Source organism: Apteryx mantelli, chromosome 7 (genome assembly GCF_036417845.1).
Source record: "Apteryx mantelli isolate bAptMan1 chromosome 7, bAptMan1.hap1, whole genome shotgun sequence".
In the NCBI taxonomy this organism is placed as follows: Eukaryota; Metazoa; Chordata; class Aves; order Apterygiformes; family Apterygidae; genus Apteryx; species Apteryx mantelli.
In genome coordinates, this window is record NC_089984.1 from 30,963,045 (window position 1) to 30,990,382 (window position 27,338).

The 27,338-nt window shown below is 48.0% G+C and overlaps 1 protein-coding gene across 1 annotated transcript in view; it reads right to left on the reverse strand.

The window, feature by feature from the left end:
• The window catches only part of SH3PXD2A (SH3 and PX domains 2A), a 262,339-nt gene that overhangs the window by 165,289 nt on the left and 69,712 nt on the right, over positions 1 to 27,338 (reverse strand). The window contains exon 3 of the mRNA XM_067300208.1: positions 18,649 to 18,724. Coding sequence (XP_067156309.1) covers positions 18,649 to 18,724 — 76 coding nt within the window. The remainder of the gene's footprint in view (positions 1 to 18,648; positions 18,725 to 27,338) is intronic.

The window sequence follows — 27,338 nt, forward strand, 5'->3', positions numbered from 1 at the left end:
TCATGCACCACGCTAATGTCCAATCTGGAGGCCGGCTGTCCCTTATACCTCCACAGGGACTCAAGACTGAACTGCCCAGAAATTAGGGGCTGACCTCCCCTAAGCGTTTTTATTGAGATCATTCGCAAAGTCTCAGCTCAGGTTCCGGATTTTAATCCTTTCCTCTCTCCCCACCAAATAACCAAGGTTTAGAGCAGAGGTTTTGGTGCCAATCCACCTCTACTGCATATCTCAGAGAAACACTTCTTCAAAAATCCTGATTCTGTTTTCAGTTCCAGTGGAAAAGGGGCAAGAAAAGAGACTCAGAAAGGGTGAGGGGAAATAAGCTGGAAAACCAACACTTCAGCTGGTACCAGAGATAAAGATGTTTCCAGGTAGCAGGAAAGGAAGCAAAAAAAAAGATCAGTGTCTCTGGGATGCCTTAACCTTGCCATGAGAAGCAGAACACAAATTACTCAATGTTTCTTTAAGGTTGAAAGACTAAAGGAACACAGGACTGTTTAAAGTAAAAAGGAGTAATCGTATGACTGGAAACTTTGAGTGCCCCTAGCTAGGCACCCAAAGGAACTGAGTAACGTTCATTAGTCAGTGACTTTATTGGTACTCGGGACTTTTGACTGCTGAGCAGGATTTAGGCTGAAAAGATATTCTGGGGCATGCTACTCTATTTATGTTTGAATGGAATTCAGCCTCAGCCCACATAACATTTTTCCATGCTGATTTGAGGAGAAAAAGCCTTCACTTTTTCCTTGGGTTGGATAAGAGAGGGTCCCTTCTCAGGATTGGCACAGGGGAAAGGGAGAGGGGAAATGTCACTTCCTCATCAGGGGTGTGAGGGCAGGGAGAGATGGTGGAAAGGAGCAGGCCTGCTGCAAGGAACCTTCTTGCTCACTTCATCCTGAAGATACTTCCCAAAATATTTATTGCCAGAGCAGAACCCCCCTGTCCCAGACACTGTACAAGCACAAGACAGTCAGTGGCATTAATTCGTCCCCTGCACATATCCACAGCTCTCACAATCAAAATGGTTGCTCCCACTGCGACTTTAGAACAAGATAATATATAAAACAGGTTTCAGAGGTGCTGAGCACTTGAATTAACGCTCAGCACCTATGAAAAAACAAAAACCAAGCCATACGTTGAAACTAGAAACCAGATTGCAAGAAATATAAGATAAAATACTAAGAGCCCTCCATCAACTTTGAGGTGCTGCATTTGGTGCAGACATGTTGGGCAAGACTCAACCATTGGTAAGGTCTGGTGTGCAGAGTGAATGGGGCCAGGAGAGAAGGGCAGCCGGACAAATGAAGCCCAGCAGCCAAACAGAGAAATCCCTCAGCCATCCAGCAGCCCACACGAACAACGCAGAATCTTCCACTGCACCCGCATGCGAGATGATGCACCATAATGTTACCTCCATGTTACAGTAATCCATGTAGCTGCAACTGGATTTGAAAGACTGGGCTTTTTCCTTGTAGAAATTCAGAGGGATGAGAAGAGAAGGAGGAGGAAATCAATTTTTTAAAAGTGCTTCTTGTAATTGCTACAATGACTGCTCTGTGACATGAGACCTTCTGAATGCAATATTCATAAATGTACGCTTCAAAGAGCACATTCAACTGAGGGACTGGTGTTGTGGTGACTAGAATTATACTGGTGCCACTTATAAATCAGAGACAGAAATCATGGGGTTTGGATTAAAACCCTAGAGTAGTTTAGTAGAACACTGGATTTTGAAAAGTTTCTGCTACAGGGTGGATGAAAATTCTTCTTTTTGAGGCCAAGATCTCACAACCACAAACTATCGACACTTCACATCCAGTTGCCACATGCTCTGAATTAATCTTGATCCTTGAATATTATCACAGCATGGATCTGAATAACCAAATCACAGAAACAGAGAATTGAAAGGGAGATCAAGAGACCAGCAAAACCATTACTCTGATCAAGGCACAATCAACTCCATCTAAGTCATTCCTGACAGATGTTTGTTTAATCTGTTATTATAGACCTCCACAGACAGAGGTTCCTCACCTCCCTTGGCAGTCCAAATCCAGCACCACTTCTCTCATGCACCACAGCAAGTAAGAAGGACGCACATTCAGTATATTCAAGATGAGTTAAAAAGTTCACGTCTGATTCACGATTGTGTTTCTCCTGTTCATGTGGTCTAAGTCCATGGTTTCATTGAATCCACATTAACACACAGTTGAAGCAATGAACCAGTTCCAATGGCCTTGGTCTCCAAGGTGAACCTGATGGGATGAGCGCGGGACAAGGTGACGAGTAGATCAATGGGAGGACAAAGGAGCATGAGCAATGAGACTGAGCACTCACTTGTTAAAGACCTTGTCCAGAGTGTAGTAGAATTAACAGGACTCTTTCCATTCACTCACTAATGCTGCGTCATGCCTTAATTTACATATACATCTTGAGCATGTCATAAAAATATACTTTCCAGCATATTCTTCCTGTCTTCCCTTCTCTTAAAGGAAAGACATACAAATCCAAAGCAGATCCTTAAACCACTCTGAGTCAATACTCAAGCCTTGTTTCAAGTACCTTGTTTTGCATGTTATTTACCCACAGCAAGTACCAAATTAGTCTTGTTCACAGGTGTTTCGTTAGTGGTTCATGAAGTTTTTTCATTTTTCTTTGGGTGACACTGTTGTTTCAACTGATCTTTTATTAATTCATGTTCATGTGCCGAGAGGGAAGATAGGTACATTTCAGACTTTGCACTGGAGTTTATTATATCTATTACTTGAAAAAGAGAGGAATTAAATGCCCTTTTCAAAAATAACCACAATACAAAAAAATCCAATTTATTTCCGATATTTCTGAAGACATACAGAACATTTCATTTTTAATCACAAGCAGATCAGTCCATGCAGTTAACTCTTCAGACAGCTGGACTGCCTGCGAGTGATTCAGGAGGGTCACTCCTGAGTCATCTCAAGAGGTCAGATTGCTTTAGATCATTTTATAACCCCCAGGAAACCTACACTAGTAACAAAACCACAAAAAATCCCTAAGCCCCTAAAATCCCCTGAGGAATCAGAGGCATCACAAATGATAAACAGAAAAATGCTTTCGTGGCCCTTTCTAGGCATTACAATAGAGAAACATCGCAGGGAAGGAAGCACCCATTTCCAAACGAAGAAGACGATAATGAGCGCAGAGGCTGGCCGCAGCACCAGCATGAATCAAAAGCACACGGACTGACATCAGCGATGACGTCTCACTGCTGTAAGTGAGAACACAGTTCGGATATGCCACAGAGAGATCAGAAACATATGCGGCATCGGTGCTTCCCCGGGGGACAACAAACAGCGTTAGAGGAGGATGCAGCCCTGCTACAGAAGAGGGAAGGAAAGAGCGGAGCTGGGAGGGGACGGCCCCTTCATCAGGTCCACGGACAGAGGTGAAGCTGAAGGAGATGAAGCAAGGAGACAAGCACCCAAACTGGCCACCCTGCAGCACACCAAGTCCCCACGGACGGCTCAGGGGCTGGGGAAGCCCAGGGAAGCTGCGTCCCTGCGCCGGAAACGAGCAACGTGCAAGAATGGCAGGAGCAAGAGATAAAAGCCAATGTGAGTGAAGAGGATCATCCTCCCTCTCCAAGGGCCTACTAGTAAATACAGGTTTTCCTGCAGGCGTACTGATGCTCTTGACACTCCGGATAATTGCTTTCCTTCCATTGTACTAAAATAGCCAACCGACTTGAAACCTAAGTCAAATTTCCGAGCACACACACACACCCCACACTTGCGCACACACACACACACACACACACACCCCTGCAACATGCTGACGCTTTAGAAAACAGGAGCCGGGGTCAGATGATACTTGGGCACTTCTGAAAATTTCCTGCTGGAGTCTTGTACTCTGTAAAACCATCCTGAGAAAATTCAAACGCTCCAGGCGGAAGAGCCAGCTGCTTCCCCAGGCCAGACTGGGAACTGCTCTTGGGACACTTCACTTGCCCACCCAAAATACTCACTCCCTGGGGAAGGAGGCTCTCACCGACTTCCCCACCACTCGTATCCTAGCAAAAGCCCCATCTATGATCCCCACGTCCCAATGGGAGGTTCCTACACCTTGTTCGTACCAGCCTCTGTTAGCATGAGGTTGTGTTTCAAGAGAGCTGGAGAGCATCGCTTTGAAGCAGGATAGAAAGTGAGCAAGAGACTGCAAAACGCCTGCGAGGAGCAATGCAGAGCTCGCCCAAGTGTCGGTGCTCTTCTCGGCCCTACCTCCACGCTCTGCGGCACCAATGTCGAGAGAAACCCTGCCTTGTGCAGCCTCCTCTAAATCAGCCTCGTGCTGCAAACAGCCGGGCATTGCTGCCCTCAGGAAGAGGGACCGGGCTCCCTCCATCTCACCTCACGCTCTGCCGCGAAAACCCCGGACCCCAAACCACTGCGGTGCAGCCCCTGGCCAGTTGTCTCAGCCCTTTTATCCCCAAATTTATATTCCCTCCTCTCCCTGGGCACCAGCCTGCCCCCTAAGGAAGATGCAGTGAGCCCTCCTCTCTTAGTTATGCTACTGCACACAGCAGCAAAGGCCAGATTTTTCTTTTGCAAAGAAATCAATTCACCATAATGTAGTAATTTAACTCCTCGGTGATTAAAAGGCTAAGCTCAAACTCACACTTCCAAACATTTACTCAGAAGGGAGGAAAACTAACAAAAACACTCACAGCAATCACCAGACCCACCCCTGCGAAAGGCCTAATTCCCTATATTGCTTTAATTAAAAGCGGATGAATAGCAGCCTCCTAGCCTAGAAACTTTTAGGAGAAATAAAGTCGATCTATAGGCTTATGAAAATAAAACAGGAGGAGGGAAACAAACACAAAAATCCTGCCAATTTTAGGGCTTCCCAGAGGATTATAACATCTGGACTCTCTTTTCAAGGAGCGCTGAAGCAGGGTGTACGGGCAAAACCGACAAGATCCGCAGGGCGAGCGTCACACGCGGGAGCCTGCGGCGGGGAAAGGTGAGCAGAAACCACCGCACAGAGCCAATACTCTTGCCCGCACGGACCCTTTTTCGGCACTGCCTGAACTAATATTCCTATATGCTGACGCCGCAGAACAAAGGAGCTGGTTTAATTGCAAAACAAAGGGGCCCAGGGGGAGAAAATCCTAACAGATGATGAGTAGGGCTGACCTCCAGTGAAACGGAGAACAACTTGATGAGGAATAATCTAACCCATAAGAGCAAAGTATTTATCATTGCTGTTACAGCAACAGACCACCCTGCTCCAGAGGACATCTGCAAGCAGATGTGAACACAGAGGCTTTTAAACACTGGCAGTAACAGCACCAGTCTGTCATAGGTAATTATAAAAGCACTTTACTGCTGCAGTATTTGAGTGCTACACAATGTTTTATGGATTTATTCATTTAACACCATCAGGAGATACGGCAGTTCTAGCTTCTATGTTTTTTCCCAATAAAGCAGATGAGTGCAGATGGAGCAGAAGCTTGATTTGGACCCTTAAAATCCCACCTACATCCCCAAACCTTATGTTTCCTTTTTTCAAAACACCTCCAGGGGTGAGAAAAACTAGGCGCAGGGTCTCAGGCGGAACTAATGACTAGACATGGTCTAAACTGACGATTCCCAAGGCCACACCGGACACTTGAAGGAGAGGGAGAAGTTGAAACCGCCCAGTCAGTGGCCCCCCGCCACCCGTCTGCTCTTGGCGCTGTGGACAAGCCGCCAAGGGGAAGTGGTCTCCTGCGCTTCGTGCGAGAAGGAGCAACACATGCCCAAAGTGCACACAGAGAAAGAACCAGAACTGACCGTTTTTTTCACTTGGGCTAGACAAAATTAAAACCTTGTGAAAGGCACCTTTTCTTAAAAAGAAAGCAACTTCACTTTGCTTAGCTTTATCACATCTTAGCCTTTTTATCGGGTTGATTTCATTCTTAAGTCTTTTTAAAACCTAGATCACCACCACCATTACAGTGTCATATAATCTGGCAGCTACAGTGATGGGCTTTATATACAAAAACACAGAGAGAAAGAGTTTTCGAAAGCACTCAGTCCCGCTGTAACCGCTCCTACCGAAGCCAATAGTAAATCCAATGATACTGCCGGGAGCAGAGGTCGGGGCTAAGTAGGCTTGACACTACAGAAACTATGGGTGGGATTTTCAATCATCTCCTTAAAAATGATTACTAATAACAAACTGCATTAAAAATAAACAGCTAAGTTGTGGCCCTGAAAATATTTACACATGTGCCTTGCTTGCAGCTTGTAAGTAATTACTGGGGGCCTGATTTCTCTCACTTTCTCTAATGCAAGCCAGGAGGAAGGATTCAGATGCTTGCGGGAGCCGTGGCTCGCAGGCGCGATCAACCAGCGTGATTTGGGTGGAAGCTCTCGTGCCCTGTTGCGCTTTCAAGATGGGGCCCTGGCTCATCCCCAGGGGAGCAATAGTGCCTCCTTTTCTGGGTGGGACTTCAAATATCCAAAAATAAAACTGCTGGAGTGGCCTACGCAGACCAGTGCAGATTAAACCTGAAGTGCTGCATGTGTCAGCAACAGGGACAGATTCCCGAGCGGCTTGTGTGCACCCGGAGAAACTAAACCATCCATGGCTCTGCCTTTGACCGCATGCAGGTACACATGCAACCAGACCCTTCAGGGGCACCAGGATCCTCCGAAACCCCCAGCCACACTAACACGCCGAATGTGAGACCGGACTTGTCTGACTGATGGTGCTGGATATCTGGGGAAACAGCACCAAAATCTGCTCACTTCTAATTAACCTTAGTGGAATTTGGCTCAGGAAAAGAGGGCTAGTTAAGAAGAACTGGAAAAAAAATCTATATTGTATTATTTGTCCAGATCTGACTCTGTGGCATGAATTAACCTCACTTCAAAGGACGAAACATTATAATTACAAAGCATTGCATCAAGTATAACCATTTCCAGGCTATTATGCAAACCCAACTGAAATAATATTATGGGTACAGGATTATTTTAGTTCCCTATTAATCCCAAGAGGAAGAGGGATGTGAGTTATTTTCTCATCCTGACAAATCATCTCAAGACATTGCTGAATCAGGCATGTTTGCAGCTTAACAGGAAATAAGTAAAAATGTTTAACTTTTATTACCTAGTCTGAGGATCCATTAATGAGACTGTAAAACTAAACCTCATTTACTTTTCACTGTTAATGGTATAGATTCTTAGATTTTGTAGTTACTTTGGAACAGTCAATGAAAAGAGTCGGAAAAGGTCATTTCCACTGTTATTCGTTTCCATGCAGTTGCACTCCCAGGTTCCTGCACGCTAGCACAACACAGCAGTCTTCACTGCAAACATTTCAGGGGAAATGCTTTCCTTGCATAAAGGTTACAACTGTTCCCACCGCATTCGAGCCATAAAACCGTTTCAATTGAACCAAAACTTGATAACAGCTTAATGGCACAAAGCAATATTTGGACTAAACTGAAGCTGATCATATCGCTCTAAAGCTCTTTTCCAAGTTAAAAGACTTTTATTTATAGTCTTTACTTACACCCAAGAGACTCTGACATATTTTAACTAACCTGCCTTCCTTGTCTTCTTAACCTTGGTCCCTGTCCAAGAAAAAAAGATGTCATCTGACCACGGATGGGGCTTTAATTGCCAGCAGCAGAATTAACCCACAAGACAAAACCCCTTGTGTTTCTTCACTGAACGATGTTGCGTTTCCTGGGGAGCGACCTTAGCCGATTTGTTCTCGATGAAAGCGGGGGGGAAAGGCAGTCGAGAGGTCCCCCCGTTAGCACATCAACCCCTTGCAGGAAGCAGATCTTTAAGCCATGCCCGTTTTGACTCTTCTGGTTGCACGGACACCACCGGGAAAGGAGAATACGCCGAGACCTGCCAGCGGGCCAGCGTCGCTGCTGGCGATAGGCACCGAATCTCCCCGTACACAGGTTACTCCCTGCGGGCTCGACCGCGGCGGCGTGTCGTACGGCGGAAACGTGGTTCAGGGGGCGCAGCTCTGGCTAAGCGCGACGGAGGGACCTCGGGCAAAGCGGGCCGCGGCCGTCCCTCTGCCCCTGCACACGCACGGGAGGGACACCAGCGACGCCTGGCACGCGAGAGGCTGCGGGAAACGTGCGCCGCATCCGCGCCGTTATAGACCCGAGAGCCGCAATCCGCCCTCTCCTTGACAGAGCTGGAAAAAATAACATTTTTTCCTAGGATAGGGGAGAGGAATCGAAGTTACGTCGGGTTGAACAACGGCACGATCGGATGAAAAGCTTCTCGCTGCCCCGGCCCCGGGACACCCCGGCAGCGCAGCCGTCCCCGCCGGCACCTCTGCCCGCAGCACGGCCCGGGGGGGCCGGAGGCAAGCGAGCCCCCTCTCCTCCCAGCCCCGGAGCTCCTCGTCTCCGGCAAACGGGAGGAGGGGGCAGCGAGGACATCGCACAAAAGTAAATATTTATGCAGCCAGGGCCTTCCTTCCCCTGCCCTGTGTTTTCTCCCCCCTTCGCTAAATGTCACAGATCCGCCGCTTTCACAACCGCGCAGGAAACCAGCTCCCCGCCGGCGGGCGGCTCACGGCCGGCGCGCGCCGCATCCCGCTGCATCCCGCTCGGCCCGCGCCTCCGGGGAGGCTCCGGCACCGGCAGGGAGCAGGTCGGGGCAGCGGGGATCCCCGCAGCGCCCCGTGCGCAGGTCCGACGGGGATCCCCGGGGACCCGCTTCGGAGCAGGCGTCCCGGACAGGGCAACGCGGCTTCCTCCCGCGCGCGGCGGCGAGCACGCTCAGGAAAGGCGGGCACGCTTCCAGCTGGCCGCTTGGCTCTCCGGACGAAGCCCCGCTCACTGGAGACGTCGCCAAAGGCATTGCTATCTGCAGGAGACCTTTCTTCCCAGGAGGAAACCTGCTGCACACCCAAGTCTGCACATGCGCCGCTTGGTAGGGGCAGCGATTCGGCTGGGAATATTTTCTCTTCTGCTCTCAGCAGCTTAGAAAATAACGATTTAACTAGACCCGCGGTGACGACGCTGCCTAGCGGGAACGGTAGCAAATACTTTTCCCATGTCCTGCGTTCTGGTGGGTTCGCCACCAACGTCCGCCCCAACGGCACACGCAGTGGAAAAGTGAAGTCTGCCACCGGCTCTAACACCCGCGGGAAAATCCCATGAACTGCGAAGTCGGACTGGGACTGTTTTGTTTATTCTGGGTCAAGCCTGTACCGTTCACAGCCCCGGATATGAGAGGGAACCTGCAAGTCTGAACGTGCCAGCGTTTAGGATGTAAAATCAGCCAGAATGTAATTTTCTGCTCTTTATTTAGAGGTGGCAAAACCCTGGTAGAAAACGACACGGTGAGAGTGCTTAACTTCAGACCCAAGGAAATTTGAGAGCAAAACATTAATTACCTCCGTTCTGAGGACAAGCCTGGGGCCTGTATTAGCACCTCTGTGAATGGGAGAAGCTCAAGAGGATTGAATTTCCCACTTCTAGGACTTACTTTCTTTTTCCTCAGCTACCTACCCTTGGCTTCCTCTTTCTAATTCCCGTGTTATTTCCCTCTCTCCGCTTCAGTTTTCCCTCCAGACGGGACTACAGCTCCACAAAAATCACAGAGGGGCAGACACTGCCATGGGTTATTTCATTATAAGGGAGGTAGATCCAGTTTGGCAAATCCCTGCCTGCAGTAGTCCCCTCACCCTGCTCCTGAGCATAAAGATCCCCTTATGAGTAAGAACAAGCTTGTTCACAAGAGCCTGAAAATAGCGACATTGTGGAGCGGTGACCTCTGGAAACACACCGCACTTAGGAACACCAGCAGCCCAAAAAGCTTAATAAATAGAGAAAACAAAGTAGTCAAGAAATTCCTTGCGATCAAGCGGCAAATTCCCAGGTTCATTGTTTCCAAATCCTCAGGAAAAAAATAATCACATCCTATTTTAAGCATGTGACTATATAAATAAATTGGCTATATAAATAAAAGGCAAAGTAGGTTGAAAACAGATTCAAACAGAGGTCTAGACTATTACTTAGCTGTGAAACTCAGCTGGGCTCTGCTTTCCTATATTGCCTAGGCAGCTTAAATCTGAATACAACAGGGACAAGATTTGGCAGAGAAATAACATCCAGAGGGAATATCTAGAGCCTGTGGGACTGCAAAGGCATCATAGCCCCTGGCAAGCTTGACTCCTGTGCTAAAAAGCACTTTCATTATATGGGTCATTTGTTGATGGATTGTGGGAAAAAGTCAGATTTCAAACTAGAGAGGAAGACAAGTGAACCCTTATATAAAGCCACCTTCTCCCCAGCCTGTGGGTTGAATGCAGAACACTCTCAGACTTGCTACATACCACCCACTTTAGATTACAGACTTTCCGAGTTATTTTTAAAAAGTAATTATAGTAGTGGAGGGCACACTCATCTGGAATGGCTGCCTGAGGAGACGACGAACCCAACGCAGCTCATACTGCTTTTCAAGTCTATAATTGTGTTTACTTATTGCCTTTAAAAACAAGAATCAAAATCCAACTAATTTCTGTGTAAAAAGGTTTGTGTATTTCCCGAAGCAATCCAGGCAGCTATACTGTACTGAAAACCTGCCCTGGCCTTTTTGTTCTAGCATCAAACTCATTTCAAGCATTGGAAAAAAAAAAAAAAAACATTTAGCCCTGGCTTCAAACAAACCCAAAACACAACCGCTTCCATTCTTTGTTTTCCCTTGAAACTGCGGCTTGGTAATTACCAAACTCTCATCAGGAGACTAGAATGGTCTAATAAGAGGCTCATCATGTTCTGCATATGCTGATTTCTGCCCAGAGGTGGTTTCTGTTTAGGCAAAATCCTAGGTCCTAACCTGTGCGAGAAGAGCAGGTACAAGCCCCAGAAAAATACTCTGCAGGCTTTTGCTCTTCCAGTACGGCTTTGTCCACAGCTTCAGCTGCTGTCCTACAGATTCGGGATCTACGTGCCGAGGAAGGAGCCAGTGAAGACTGAAAGAGAGGTAAGAGATACTCGGGTAGAAGCCAGCACATTTCCCTGATTAATACGGAAGGGCAGGTATCTTTTCAAAACCAGGCATGACTCAGGAGACCAAACGCGAAGCCTTCGGCCGCCCTCGGTGCCGGGCTCTGCTCTCGCGCTGCCCCCGTGCAAGCAGGCAGCTGGGCGCACCGGGGGCCTCAGGGCAACGGGACTCCCAGCAAATACCCGCAGCAAACAACAGCAGCAGCGCCCACATTTAGTTAAAAACGCCAAATAACCAACTCTACCTTTTTTTCCGCCCCCCTCCTTTCTTCTCTAATGAAATCAGCCCTTTGGCTCAAGCCCTAGCAATGCTCGAAGACCTCCAGAAGGCCTGAGGCGCCTTTGAAACAGGCTCAGTGTGCAAAGCCAGAAGCACCCTCTGCCCCCCGCTACCCGGGGCTAAGAGCGACTCCGGCAGCTCCGTCCTCGTCCTCGCAGGGGAGCGGGCGTCTGAAAGCTGGCGCTTGTCGGCGGCTGGTTTTTTGCAGGTTCTTCAATAGGAAGTGGCCTAAGGGCATCCTATGACCTCACGCTTGACAAGTCCGTCTTTCAGCCATACAAGACTTAAACCCTAAAAACATCTCCGGGGAATGGGAAGAAAGTAATCCTCCCGCCTGCCCCCCTCCGAATCGCCGGCTCCCCGCCGCCTGGCCGCGAAGCAGCGCTTCCTCCCGGCAGCCCTCGCTTTCCCTTCGAGCCCCGAGCGGCAGGAAATCCATTCTCCTCTTGTGAGAGACAGGAGATGAATTTTCCGCAGCAGCTCTCTTAACAGGCAGAAAATAGAAAAAAAACAACAGAAAATGCTTTCTCAAACAATAGGAGCTTCTGAACAGCGACTCCCCAGAAGCCCAGCATCATACAGTCCAACACCATATATCACTAAGTCCAAAATTAACTTGAGTGGCAACCAGCCAAGGACCTGTTAGCTGTCCTGCTAATACACTGTCCTGGCCCAAATATTAGGTTTTAAACCTGAAGGCACCTTCGCCTCGTAGAGAACAGGAATCAAAACCGACAAAATGTACATTAAAAGGAAATTACACTGGAGCGGCCGCCCCCCACGGCCCTCCCATAGCCGCCCAAGCCCCCAGCACGCTGCCCAGTGCCGGGGGTCGCCCTGTCCCCTCCCCACCTTCTCAAGCAGGGACGGGGACCCCTAGGCGGATTTTGGCAGGTGGGCAGAAAGGGACCTGGGGGACAAGAGCCGCCCTCTCCCTCCGGCCGAGCCGGCTCAGCACGGCAGGCTGTGCTCCAGAGAGGGCACCAGTGAGCTCCCTGGGCAAATCCACTCCTGCATCGCAGATCTTCATTGCTGGGGGAAAACCTTTTTTGGCTCATATTTGGGACACCATGGCAGAGCATCACGGCTGTTTTTATTACACGGGTGAGGCTCAGCAAACTCGACTACTGAGACGCTTCTCTGTGTACGTGCTTATCGCACCTGCAGAGACCATGCCCACACATCAAAGGGATGTTGTTTAGGATGCTTTAGCTCATATTTTAACGTAAAAAGCAAGATTCGAGTAAGTTTAAGATACAGAGAACTTCAACTGGTCTTTCTCCTTCTGTAAACCTTTAATCGACTTTTTGTTTGGCTCTGAACTGTTGCAACGCTGTTCCTTTGCATGTGGGTCACAAATTCAAAATGAATCTAAAGAAAAGTTAAAATAACTGATACCTTGTTGCCCAGGTTCAGAGAACCACAGGAGAGGAAACAATCAAAAACGAAAAACAAACCTGAAATTAAAATAATATATTTCTGTCCATAAAATCCAGCGAGGAATTAGGACACGGAATGTATTTCTGTTTAAATATCAACCTGGCAACAGCCTCTGCGAAAGAGAAAAGAGCCTTTAATAAGAATATCCCTTGGTGATTTCTAAGGGTCCTCTTCAGGCAGCGTGCTCTTTGAAATCACTGTGCATTTTGCCACAATAAGGTGCAGAGAATACATGTAGAAAATGCCTCGCACGCACTACCGTGGCTGAAATTCAGTATCTTTAACAAAATTATATGTGGCCACATTCTAATTTTGCTGATTCTAGTCTTGATTTACACAGGTGGAAACATGAACCACAGGATCCAAAGGTCACCACAGTCTTGGTTATCAGCACAAGCCCGTCATCTCTATTTCGGCACAAGAACAACCTCCCAAGATCTCTGACCGAAATGCTGCTTCTCCTCCAACCCGGAGAAAAACAAAAGGAGCGAAGGTGGAATATGCACAACAGAGAGAAAAAGCCGCTCTCAGCGCCACAGATGAAATCCTGCTGTTGCAAACCTGCTCAAGTCCTTCTCCTCAGCTTCCTCTTCCCCAAAGAAAAGATAATATTTGAAAGGCAAAAAAACCAAACCAAAACAGAAAGACAGACATAGCCACCTGGGATGCAGTTCATCGGCAGGAGATCTCCTTCCCCACTACAGCCTGCGAGCGGCAGAAACGGAGGCGAGGAAGGTCCCGGCCGGCGTTTGCGAGCGATTATTCCACGGACTCTGGCATTGTGCAAAATGGGGAGGCTCCCGCCTGCTGCAAACGCTCTCCGCCTTTCGCCCTCCGCCTTTCGGCGCCCCGTGCCAGCCCCAGGTACCTGGGCGGTGCCGGTGAGGCACGTCCCTGCGTTGTGCAATCGCACCTCTCCCCGCCGCGCTCACGGGCGTCCCGACTCGCGCACGGGAACTCGGCTGCCCTTTCTCCCGCGCCTCCTGCTTTGCCGTTTCCCCACCGCAGGGCCGGGAAAGTCTTGGAGCAAACCTCCAGTACAGAGGGACGGTGGGAGGAGAGGAGCAGCTCTCCTGGCTTCCCACGCCGGCAGCATTCGCTGCAGCCGCACACCACGGCTCAGCGCTCCAGAGCAAAAATCAGAGCCAAACCTGCATCACCTGGCCAGGATCTCTCTGCCCCCTGCCCAGCTCCTGCCCTGTCTGCCCCGACGCTGGTGGCGAGCGCCCCACAGGTCTCTGCTGCCTCGTGCCATCTGCGCTGTCAGGGTCAAGAGGAGAAAGCCCCAGGGACTCCTTCGGGATGGTGCCTGGGGTATCTCTGTTGGGAGAGAAAGCGCAGCTCTCCCTCAACAGCACCATCTGGAGCTTAACGCAATTAAAGGAGGCATCAGTCAAGGAGAGGAGCAGCACTGTGGTTTCTTCCCTGCTAACAGCTGCAGTGGAAAATTAAGAGGAAAAAATACAGGTAACGAGCACAGAAGGGCAGCAGCAGAGGAAAAGACCTTACTCGCTCAGGTCGACCAGGTGGGGTTTGCCCAGCTCTAGGAAGGTCCCCTTTACTTCCGACCACGTGTCCTCAGGGAAACAGCCAGGTCAGTGGGGCACAACGCCTGTGTCACTTGTGATCGCTTGTGATCACGTTGTGATCCACCACAACGGATCCCTCCCCATGCCCCAGAGATGGGCCACCATTCTTAACCTGAGAGTACTTACTATAAAAAGGCTGGGTTCCTGACAGATTTCAGGGCATCTCACCCTAATCAAGGGTCTCTTCCATCTAGCGCCACAAGACATGAAAACCAATGCAATCCATCTAGTCTTGGGGTCAACCACCGCAAAACTTAATCCTGGGGTTGCATCGCCCAGTCTCTGTCACTTATATTCACCACTGCATTCCCTGGAAGCGCAACAGACCAGGCTTTTCCTTCCAGTGGAAGTTTCATCATCAACTACATCAAGATGAGTGAAATAAGGCAACCCAAATTGAAAACCTCTTCTCCATGCTGGTGTAGATATTAAAACATCCTACAGGAAGGGAGCTAGGCTTGGAGTCCACGCTCCAAAGATTGCTCTTCAGACATACAGTGGAAGACATGATGGAGAGAGAAATCAGTGCATTTCAAAAGGGCTCAGCACAACAACCCCACTGTTACAGCTAAACAGTGTTCTTCATTTGCGTCTTCTTGCAGTCACAAACTGTCCTGGGTCCAGAAAGGGGTTTTGCAGCAAATTTTATTCTAACTCTTCCATGATCTCCCGCCATCCTCCCAAACAAAAATCTCACACCACCAATTAAAAAAATAGTCATGCTCTCTGGCCACCCCACAAACAGCTTTCCCTGTGTGGTTTTCTTCTGCCTCACCTCTCCTGACACAGGCTTTTCCAACAGTGAAAAGGGAAATCAGCAAGCAGAAAGGAAAAACTCATGGAAAGAAGATGAAGTGAGGAAAGATGAAGAAAAATGTAAGTTTCACCCTTTCAGTATGGAAAAAAAAAATCTCAAAATATGAGGGGAATGAGTCTCAAAGAGTACAAAATAATCCACAGGACATCTTTCACAGGACTGTCAGTCACTGTCCAGCTGATTATCTCCTTGCTCCTCTTCATTGCAATGAAAGCTGTAGAGTCTTTACTTGCATAGGAGGGAAAAGGGGGTAAAACATTTGAAGAAAGAAAATGATAAAAGTAGGATAAAAAAACAGGTGTCTAAAGAAAAGAAAAATTGCACTTTCCTGCTGCTGAACCCAGAACGGACTCTCCTAGGAGGGTAAAGCTCCAAATTCTGTTACACATTCCCTGCTTTTACAAGTAAAAAACTTTCAGCACTGTCAAATAATAACATAAAGCTCGATTGACCTAACAGGGAGGTACTTTGCCCAGTAATTTGCAACATAATCACAGCAAAACAGCTGCGGTGAGTGGAAAGGAGCCTATTGCGCAAAGCAAAAATCACAGCCGAAACGTAGCAGGTCAGGCAAGCAGTAGTGATCTGTGGTCCCTCCATCATGCCCCAGCGGGGAGGAAACCTGCAGCAAAACACTTTCTAAACCTGCGAGAATTTGCAGCCTGTGCAGACAAGGGGAGGGGGAGAGATCTACTGCAGGGAGCTAGAACAGAGCAGTGAGGCACTTTTTGCTTTCCACATAAATAAGGATCAAGCACCTTCATCCCCATTTTGCACCGGGAGTTGCAAAGCTGAGACATTGCTATGATGGTGCCTAAGCTACAGGACCTCGAGACCTGTCCAGCCTCCTGGTCCAGCTGCGTACCCGAGCGTGATCCTGGTGCTGAACTGGAGCGACAACTGAGCACACACCAGCCCTTTGCCTGTGGGAAGGAGACGTGGGAGCTTTCTTTCCTCCAGGGAGACCCTCTGCATGTCCTGCCTCCCATCTAGATGATCAGGGACTGGACCAGAAGGGTCTCCCAGAGGCCGTTTGTCTCTCCGTCTAGACATCTTCCCTGTGACTTTGCCGCAGTCCGCTTGTCAATGCCGTGTCAACAACTTCCCCACACTAGTCTTTCAGCAACACCAGATGTGTGGTGGCTGCAGAAGGGTGCACAGAGCATGACTGATGCTTCCTCAGCGTAACCTCAGACACGATGCCATGGAGAGAGGAAACCAACAGTGGCCAGGACACGAGCTGAGGCTGTCAGGAGTTACGGCAAGGAGGCCATGCCATGCTCAGGAGCCCTGGGCTACGGAGGGCACCACAGCATTGCTGGGCACCACAGCATCGCTGACAAGTGGGAGTGCTGATAGCCAGCAGCCGTGTGCTGGCATGTGTCAGCTTTCTAAAATCAGTATGACGGGGAGAAGTTGCCAAGGTCTGCAAACTTCAAAGGCAAGTTCAGGGCATTCAGCACCTGGCAAGCAGAGTCACCCCAGCTTGGCTGAATCAGGCCCATAATAAGCAAGCAAGATCATGACATCTTCATAAAAGTAGGATTTAAGTACAAACATCTGCCCTGCTGTTTTTTAATTAAGACAGTTTATAGCTAGGTATTTGTTTCAGTAATCCATGGCTCAGGCTGCAGAAATGCCGTGCATATTCTAATTACAGCAGCTAGTTTATTTAACAGACTTTGACATTGTTTGACATTTAGCTGAGTCACCTTGTTCCCCAGTAAAGCATCAAGGGCTTTTCAGCAGTTCAACAAGAAAGAAGCAGAGATTTGATATCAAAAGTAGAACATATATCACAGATATTTTAAATTAAGTACAGCTGAGGTCTATTCAATTCTGGCAGCTCTTCTCTTTGGGACACTAAGTCAGCCCAAATGTTTTCCAGATACAACCCTTCCCCTCAGGGACACCCAGCAGTATCATCTTCATCAAGTTTTTGGAGGGTGGGAAGAGTGAGAAGTGTTGTAATGGGCACGTGGGATGTATCTCATCCTCCACAAATATCACCCACCCATATATCAGGATATACATCGTTGAGAACTGCAAACAGACTCTAAGTATTGGTGATCTGGATTCAGCCAATATTTTTCTAGGACAAAGCAAAATAAATTGGCCAGTGACTGTCAATATAGAAGGAACAACTGTTATCTGCAAGCACAGATGCTCCCACAGCACCTCACCTAAAGTCATTTGTATTTCTGTATGGTGCTTTTCGTGGATCTCAAAACACTTTCTAGCAAGAAGGGCAGGCCAGCAGTACCAATCCTCATTGCATAGACATTTCACAAACTGACTTGTCTAAGAGTTTGCTGGTGGCACGGCTGGAAAGACAGCCCAAGTTTGGACACCTCTCCCCATTCCAGTTGGAAATGGAGGACAACACCACCTTTCCCTGGTCAGTGTGGGCCTGGATGCAGCAAAGGGAACTGCAGAGAGCAAACCCTGGTCCCGGGGCTGCTTTCCAGAATGCCTGTGAAGGCTGCGAGGCTGCCGCGCTGTCCTACTGTGGCTCCGATGCTTGCGTCACGTATTTGCACTGCTGGTTTCCAGGTCCTCGCTTCCCTGCTAGCCCTGGAGCTGTTCTCACCACACGTCTGGAGCAGCTGCTCTGCCTACAAACAGTTTCAGGGACCGCAGCATGTCCCTGGAGAGGACTAAGCCCTCCCATCCCAGCTTCCCTTCACAGACCTTTGGGGAAGAGCTGGGATCTCCTTTTTATAGTTAAAGACAGAATGAACCTTTTAACAGGCTGAAAATACTCCATTTATCCTGACACTCAGTGCAGCGAGCCAAACCTTAAACCAACAGCCAGAACCGTGCAGCCAGACAATAGGGAGCTGGCCTGAGCACGCCTCTCCAAGTGCACACTGCGGTCTGGCTCGTCTCCTCCGTGCCATCCCTGCGATCGCTGCTGGAAGTAGTTGTATGCAAGTGTTCAGCTACCCTGAGGAGAGGATATCTATCATGTGCAGCTCCTCTCAGAAAGCTGTCAGAGGGACAGTGCATCAGGCCAAAGAGATATTTACTTATCTTTTTGGCCAGCTCCGCAGAAATCCCTGTTTGCATTTAAGCTTCCCTCAGTTTCCCTTATAACTCAGTGGCAACCCTAATTATTCATTCCTCATTATACAGTAACTGTGTCCGCAAAGCTGTGGCACCCAGAAATGAAGACAACAGTGCCTCTGGCCTCCAGAGGCCTCCCAGGCCACCGGCCAGGCTCAGGTTGTGCAGTTGCACCCCATAAGGAGAGCAGCCCAGAGCCACTGAATCTCTTTGTGCAGCAACCTGAATCTAAACAGCTGATGCAAGATCCCCCGGGAGCCCTAAAGATGATGCCATTTATTTTGTCATGTGGAGACCTGGTACCCCAGAAGAGCATTTCTGAGCTCCCTGGGAAAAGGGATTTGTAAGGCCAGTCACAAAAAGTACTAGAGAAGGTGGTTGGGGAATGGCAACCCCCAGCTGCTCTTACCCATCTCATTTAAGGCCTTTGCCATGGCATTACCTGGCAGGAAAGGGATGATTCTTTGCTTGGGGTCTTTCTGGCCGCCTTCAATAGGGAACTTGTCCAGAAGCTGCATCTGCAAAGGAAACAGAACAAACATCTTAGGCGGGAGACATGGACAGGCCGCTCGGGGACGGGGGATTTCTTGGTCTGCGTGTGTTTTGAAAGAGGATTAGCAAAGCAAAGCAACTGCAGGAATCACTGCGCCTGGTTGCAGGGGAGTCTGTACATAAAAAGGTACGATACAGTTGACTCCAAGAAAGGGAGGGCAAGCTTCTGGCAGCACACAGCAGTTGGGACAGGGCCCAGGCAGACATCTGAGCCTGGTCTTTCTGCGGTTCTAAAATTAGGCTCTCATCCTTCATTACAAAACACATGCTTCGTCTCTAATCCACAGCCTGCCCAGGTTGGTGGAGACACAGTTTTTACCTGCTCCTATGACAGACCACCCACCTGGCTAAAACCGCTGTTGAAGCAACCAGCTTAGAGGTTATTTAATAAAACACCCAATTTGTCTTCTTGCTGGCAGGCATTGCCCACTGCCCTGTTCCATTAAGAGCACTTCTCCTTTCCCAGGGATAGACAAATGGGCTTTTGGGAAATATCTTCCAGTGCAGTCCCTACATGGAGGACAGCAGCAGAGAAAGGGCAGCAGGGAGAGAGCCCTGGGAGAACAGAGCATCCCAGAGGGCCACACCACTGGGAACTACCAGAAGGCACACTGCAAAAGCCCATGGTGGGCATGTTCTCAGCCTGTGACAACAACCCTTGAGCATGTGGCTCTGGACCACTTGAGCCAGAGTTTCACCCACATCAGCTAAGATCTTGCCCACCATCTCCTAAACTTTGCCCAACACAACTTATTTACTGAGCTGTAGGTTCATTTCTATACACCATTTCCATACACCATGTCTAATACAGCTGTGCTAAGGGCCAACTAAGATCAAAATCCCATTGTACTACAGAGCCACAACCAGCCTTTAACTTGAGCAGCTCAAAGGAGTCTTGAGGGCTATGGCCAACGTGTATGGTGGAGCAGACTGCTGACCATCAGCACCTTTTTGTGGAGCAAGCCCAGGGAAGCAGTACCCTGATCCGACGTTCCTCAATGAGCCTTTGCAATCCCTGTTCAGGTCATGAACCTGGACGTACTAGCACCAGTGAGGCTGAGGGTAGGCCAAGAGGCTGTGCACAAACTCACTCAGAAGGGAAGAACCACTTGCTCCAGTGGCATCTTTATGGGACTGCCCAGGGGAGACCATCTCCAGTCCTGAAAGCCAGCAGAGCCTCTCACTCTCCCGTTCACCCTGTGCATCCTTTTGCTGCTGTTCAGCCCATGGTGCTACCAAGATAGATATCCAAAGCTTCATATTCTGCTTCATTTTCTTCCACATCTGAGATGTACAATTAAACGTTCTACGTCCGTGCTGATCCTATACAGCAGCCCCTGCTTCCTGTGACCGGGAGACAACCTTGCTCAGAAAACAGAAAAGCTGCTTTTCTAGGTCTCATCAAAGACCCCAGTAGTCCAGTATCCCATTTCCAACAGACCAGGAGAGATGTTTTTCAACCTGCAGTTCACAGTCCACAGGCTTACCTCAGAGAAAGGTATGTAAGGAAAGCAAGCCATGTCAACAGGCTTTCATTCACTCAGCAGAGCTCTTCACCTCCACCACAAAATAGCTTTGGGGCCAAATCGGAGTTCAATAGTGCTGCCAGAGTGGAGGAACAGGGCACGTCTACAGTGCTCCTGTTACTTGACCCTGCAGAACCCCTATCTCCTCACCTGAACTGGATCTACAGCTCGACACAAATCTCTGAAGTGGCAGCAAAAGCTACCCTGGGGGGACTCTTCAATCAGCATTTAGTCTTAGAAATGCTACGTGCCCAAAAGTGAGGGCATGTGAGTTAACATTTTTGCTACCCCAACAGATTTCCCTCAAAAAATATTTGTTTGCTAACATGGGAAAAAACAGTCAGGATTTCTTTACTGTTTTTGTTTTAAACACACAGAATCCTTCTCCTCTTCCACCACGCAGAACATCTCCAGCATTTTAACCATATGGTACAGCAAACCAAAGATCAAGAGGAAACTCGGGAGTAGAAGGAACATCTGTGCAGAAGAAAAAGTTAAAAGATCCCACATGTTTCCCCATCAGGGAGTCAGCCTGGTAAATAAATAGACCATAGCTTTGCGGATTGTTAGCTAACTCGCTTTTCTGCCTACAGAGACATGTTTTTTATTGAAAATATGAAATTTTGTTTTCTTGTAGGTAGAGCTCCGGGTGTCTGAGGTCAGGCATGGGCAGGAGTTTTGTTCAAAGAAAAAAGGAGGAAAAAACCCCCACCGACTGACTTTAAGTTTCACTGTTGCTAGACTTTTAGCCAGGAAGGCGATTCTCACTTTACTACACAGCGACTGATTCAAGCTGGAACTGATACAGTCAAATTCCCATGGTTATTCTTGGAGTTAGATTAGCTTGGCTAATACAAGCCTTTTTAACCACATCAAGAGAGTCACAACGTGTGTAACTTAGTGCTATTTATCTAAAGGGTGGATATCAGCAAAATAGATACAATAAACTACAGCTGGAAGAGTTTGGCTAAACTTTCCTAGACTACACTTTCCGCCTTGGCTCTTGCTTCCGCTGGGAGAGTTGGTACAGCAGAGATGGACGGGGCAGAGGCGGATGCGCTTGGGAGGCCACCGATGCCCGTCGCAGGGACACAGCCTGGCCCAAGTGTCCGGGAGGGAGGGCAGATTTCTCATCTTCTTCAACGTGTGAGACAACACCCCAAAGCATGACGCAACAGGCAGGAAAAGCACAGATTTCTGAGCTAAACTGAATACAAGGAGTGAAGTCGCTGCTTCTCTAAGAGGCCCTGCAAGGTTTAGCACCCACGGAGAAGTGTGAGACCCCTCTCCAACCCCCAGCCCCAGATGTCACTTGCCACAGGCTTGTGTATCAGCCTCTGGGCCACTCAGTTGGGTCTGGCATTTGTGCTGACCCAGCCTCTACTCCCAGCAAGTCTCCTTAATGCCTAAAAAAGCACTTCTAGCATCACTACAGCTGTATGGATGAGCATTAAGGGCATGGGGAGCTGCAACACAGACTGGAAGGTACTGAGTGCCCGTTAGCTCTGCAGTGCAGGAAAACCTTCAGGACGTGAAAGCCAAAGAGCAGCAGAAGCACAGAGCACAAATGACTCGGCTGTCATTTAAAACCAGTGCAAGCTAGGCGTAAAATCCTGGAAAAGCAGGATTCGGTATCCTCTCACTCATGGACAAGGATGCAAAGAAGATGAGAAAGAGATGGGCTCAGGGGCAAAATCCAGCGATGGGCCTACATGAAACATCCTAAACCTCCCAGAGGTGATGGAGTATCCTGAGCCAATGCCTAATGCCCCAGCTCAGCCCATCTCTAATAGTAAAAAATACTAGCAATGGAGCTAAATGGAGTGGCTGGGAACAGAGGGAGCTAAGGGCTGAAATGCAGACACTCCTCCTAGCAGTCACAGCACTGTCTTCTCATGGATGATTAAGAGGCAGAGACCAATAAACAGATTTTCGGCTCACTTAATTAAATGTCTGCAGAGCACCTGAAAGCTGAAAACTCTTTGGTATGTGGCAAGTGTTTTACCATGAAAACAATTATTATTCTTACTGAAAATTTACATATGATTGATAAAAAAAAATCCTTACTTAATGCATCAGGATGTACTCCTCAGATACGGGCAGCCTCCACAAATTGTTGCTTGTATCTTTGATATACAGCATTTAACTTAGAGACAAGATCCTCTGCATGAGAAAGTAACCCCCTGTCAACTGCAGTAAAATCATCCCGCAAGAAAGGGAAATAAGGGCTGTCTGGAGGTGGAAGAGGTCTGAAGGGTTGGAGCTAGGGCTGTAGCAGGCTTTCGGCAGACAAGAAAACATGAGTATGGAATACATTTTGGCAAACTGGGAGAGCTCATATTCAGTTCATCTGTTTCCAAGCACTAGTACATGAACTAGAGAGCATGAATCCCACCACAGGGGCGCCTCCAATTGTATGACCAGTGTGATGAGCATAAAGAAATCTGTTCTCATGTCACTGTGTGACAGGGTGGGGGATCCGTTTGGAAACAGGGAGTGTATATGGAAACGGGGAAATGAGCTTCCCACCCATTCAGGCAACATGTCTGGAGTCAGGCTGAACAAACACACCCCATTCCTGCTTCTGGCACAACAGATGTGAGTCCACAAATAATTCACCACCAAAACCACCTCCCCAGGCTTCGTCTCTCCAAACTATTCTGGATTTGCCAACAGCTTTCCTGTATAAGTCCTGCATGGAGTCCTATCTTGTGCTGAGTAGATTCATTCTTGCTTCTATGCTAAATGCATTTAGCTGATCTGCTACAAACCCTGTGGTCCAGGTTATGACTTTCTTACTCACAGGAGTCAGCAAATGATCATGCTATTACTCCCATTAAAAATCAATAGAATTACTTGTGTGAGTTGTTGTTGCTCATTGCAATGAGAGCAGGCTCAGAGCAGTGGCCCACTCTGCTCCTTCCTGCTTGCACACAGCTTGCAGGAATGGCAAAGGAACAAGATTTCAGTGGTACCAACTCTCGTGACAGTTGGCCTTTTTGTTGAAGTCCCAGTTCCTCGAGGCGACTGTATGAGAATCAGTTTTCACTGTAGAAATCAAACAAAAACTCTAGCTTTCATAGTGCAAAGCATAAGCTTGCAAACATGGCCCAAATTCATCCTTAGAGGTCCAGAAACTGGAAGACAAGTAACAGCATCCCCCTGCTTTTGATATAAATGTAGGGAGCTCCAGGAAGCTGCTACATGCTTTTGGACGCTTCAGGGAGGGGAAAGCTGAAACTACCTGATTGTGCAGATAAGTAACAAAACTGTTGGTGCAGCTGCAGGGTTTTCAGAGCAAAGCAAATCACATCCCCATAGGCCTCTGAGCAAGGGTGGGTGATCAGAAAGCTGCGTGTACTAAACACCTTCAGCTGATGTTATCTTAGCTCGAGAGCATATGTAAGTTGTATGGGAAATGTGGGAGGTTCAGCCAGTATCTTCACCTACAGCTAAACTGTTCTTTCCTTCTCACCTCTTCTGCTTCTGGTCTCCTTCATCTACCAATGCGAATATGCAGTGAAGAAAGAGATACTCCTGCAAACAAGGAGCATTTTGGCTCAGCAATCCCCAGCTGATGGACTCTGCAATTATTCACATCAGTTCTGCTTTGAAAACAGGACCCAGCCCTCTGTCTGCCTTGTGATGCTACCATCTAATTAAAAAACTACCAAAGAAAACCAAGTGTCCTTTGAGATGCTGTAAATAATATCTCAGAGGATGAGAAGATAAGCATCCTTCTGATATTTACTTACTGCATTTTATTTACCTTGGTTAAATTTTCATGAAGCATTTCTTTCTCTTTTAGGTATAAAGACATAAACCACCTGAGAGCAGGGGGTGACTTCTCTTTTGCAAGAGACCAGGCTTTTACTCGGCTTTGGCCAATAAGTGCAGGGGAACATAACCTTATAAACTGTTTAACGGCCTGATCCCATGGCATTTGCCCGTGGGAACTTTGTTCCTGATTTGAATGCAGGCAAAAGCAAACATGAAGCCTGTGCATCATGCCATAAGCAAAATCCCAGATTACCATCATTACCTATGTTACCAACATTATCTACATTACCAACTTCTACATTACCTGTCCAGCCTTAGGACTGCAGAGTTCTGAATTAAAACAGAATTAGCTACTGAAAGAAAAAGGTTTAAAGTCTGTTAATAGCAACAATACCTTTACTGTTGGTTTCAAGGTTTTGGAAGTCTGTGACCAAGTCTAACTCTCCATAACTAATCCACTGAGACAGTAACCTGACTTCCAGTTATGCCCTACACTGTGGATTTGAGCTACAGTGTCCTGCTGGGCTGTTAATTCCTCGCTTCCTTCCTTGCAGCCGTTTTAACTCTCCCCCAGTCAAAGGAATGAAGTCCTCCACACCTCGCAGGATGAGCGAATTAGGATACCCGCACAGTCTCTTATCAGAGTCCTTATCTTGCTGGTTCCTTTTCAAGGGGAAGTAGGTTTGCCATGTGCACAGATAAAATCAAAGTACCCCAGGAGGTCAGCGCTGTAATCACAAGAGATTTATTTTAACACACAACCACACTGAGAATGACTTTCATCCAAATCTATTACTTTGGCAAGCAAAGCAACATCCACTGCTGCAAATGAATGCAGGATTCAGACCTTTTGCAAAGAGAGATAGGGCCCCTCTCTCCCTCGCCACAGTTTCTAATTTACTTTTGTCCCAGGGAAATGGCCAGTTGATGAATATCAAACCGTGACTATGAGACTGAGAACAGCAGATTTCTGGCAAGGTTTCCCCAGAAAACCCTGAGAGTTTGCCATCTTACTCAGATTCTCTCCAGCAGTCTCAAGGCTACAACTCTTCCTACACCGACTGTCAAGAGGCAAATTAACTTCCCACTTCCCAAGTGCTCCTCAGAAAATGCATTTTTCATTAAAAAACAGGCAAGCCAACAATAACTTTAATTTCGCCACTGCTGAATCTGAGAGACACACTACAAGAGGACAGTTAGGCACCAGACTCACAGGGTGAGCTCTCAGTGATCCCTACTCCTGCAGCTTATCCAAGCTGGATCAGCATCCCAAGGAGCAGTTAGGGGCCACAACCAGCTCACGGGTGGGGGGCAGAGGAGAGGAGGCAGCCGCACGGCTTCTAAAAGAGGGCTGCAAAAGATACTGAAGAAAGTCAAAGCTGCTACCAGGGATCTACAACTGGTGATAATGGATCTCATGCCCTCACCAGGAGATGCTCGGGGCATCTGCAAACCAGAAAAGGTTGAAAGTCACTAATGTAGATAATGAAAGCTTAGACAAGAAAGGGAGGTAAGATATCAGGATAGAAAAAAAAAGGGTTATTAATTAAAACTCTGAGAGGCAGCAGCAATTTCCTCTCATTTTGAAGCTGAAAACCAGCTGTGTGGCTCACTGACGTGACACAGCATCATCAGCTATATTTTGAATTATATGTGATCTGCAAGAAAAGGAGAAGCAGGAGCAGGTTGAATTCTGCCTTCTGCCAGAGTTTCCCCACGGAGAAACCTCTGTCTCTCTGTTCTCACATCTGCAAAATGCAAAATATCTCAGGAAAGTGGCATGAGATTTAATCAAGAGTCATCAAACAATCTGAGCCTTATTCTGCAGAACAGGAGTCAGAGACTGAATTCAAAGGGATTCTGCTAATTTAAAATCAGCAGGACAGAAGCAAGTGGAAGACGTATTATCAGATATGCTTATCCTCCCCTTTGTGGGCTCATCCATCTGTAGCGTATTCCAAATCCTGGTTAACCAGAGCATCCAAGGGGGTCTTTCACTTTAAGAAAGATGGTTAACCACCATTTTTGGCAAATGGACCTCACACTGTTAGGTAACCTACCAGCATTTAAATGGACTTCTGGCTCTATCAGCAGGTGGAAAAAAGCAAGAGTGTGGGCAGCATGGGAGCCAGTCTCCACAGACTCACCTTCTATCAGCCTATTCAGAAAAGGTCACTTCTTCACTGGTTTGATTTCAGGACAGATTTTCAGCTAAGGTTAAACAGTGGAGCTCCCACGACCTGAGTGGAAGGACCTGATATACCCCAGCCAAGGATCCCGTCCGCTGAGATCAATGACAGAAGCTCGTGTGTGATGGGGAACAGAACCGGCTGCCCTTGGGGCAGATCACGCTGCAGGATACAACTGTCAGAGGATTTCTGTCTAACTGACGTCTCAGGCAGCAGGAGGAGGTGAAACCCCATCTCTTCCTAGAGCAGTAACTGGTTCCACAATGCCGCAGGAATAATTATATCAGTCAGCCAGTGACACTGGCTCTCTCCCGGTGTTACATGATGCCACAGCATGCAAGAGCAGGGCATTAATTCAATCCCTGAGAAGCAGCAGCAACTGGCTTTCCTTTTACTTTGAAAGTAAAAAAGAAAAAAAAAATAAAGCAAAAACTGTCCGGGTAACCAGCTGACATGACTGACAATTACAGCATTATAGGATATGTTCTGAATTAAATACAGTGCAATCCGTGAGAAAGTCAAACAAAAGCAGGAAAGCGCATATAAAATAAAGAGAACAGACATTTAAAGCATGGTGTAATCCCCAAAGGGAAAATGCCTCTCTCAGGTCTGAAAATTTCCACCAGAAATCTTGGAAATCTTACAAGCCCTTCAGTATCCAACTAAAACAGCCAGAGGAGGAGAAGCAGGGGAAGAGAGAGTGGGGGTCCTTCCCCGCCATAATCCATCAAAAGAGGGAAGGCTGTTTCCCAGCTGAGACACTCGCTATTTCTCATACAGAAACGCAGCTTTCTCCCAAGGATCCACAAAACGAGCCCAGCGTTTGCGGCTCCAGCAGACTGGCGAAGCTTTCAGAGGCGCAGGTCTGGGATGACAGAGGCACTCGGTGCATCTCTGAAGAGCTCCTCAGAAAGCCCTCACAGAGCAGCCATTGACGCGCCTGGCCAGGAGCATTTTGTTTCCCCCGCGCCAAATTAGACTGGCCTCATCTGACTTAACCACACTGGAAGATGCTTGGACAAAGACTACTTCATACTTTTCCACCTATCCATGGTGATTATATGTCCCTTGTCACGCCGGTATCT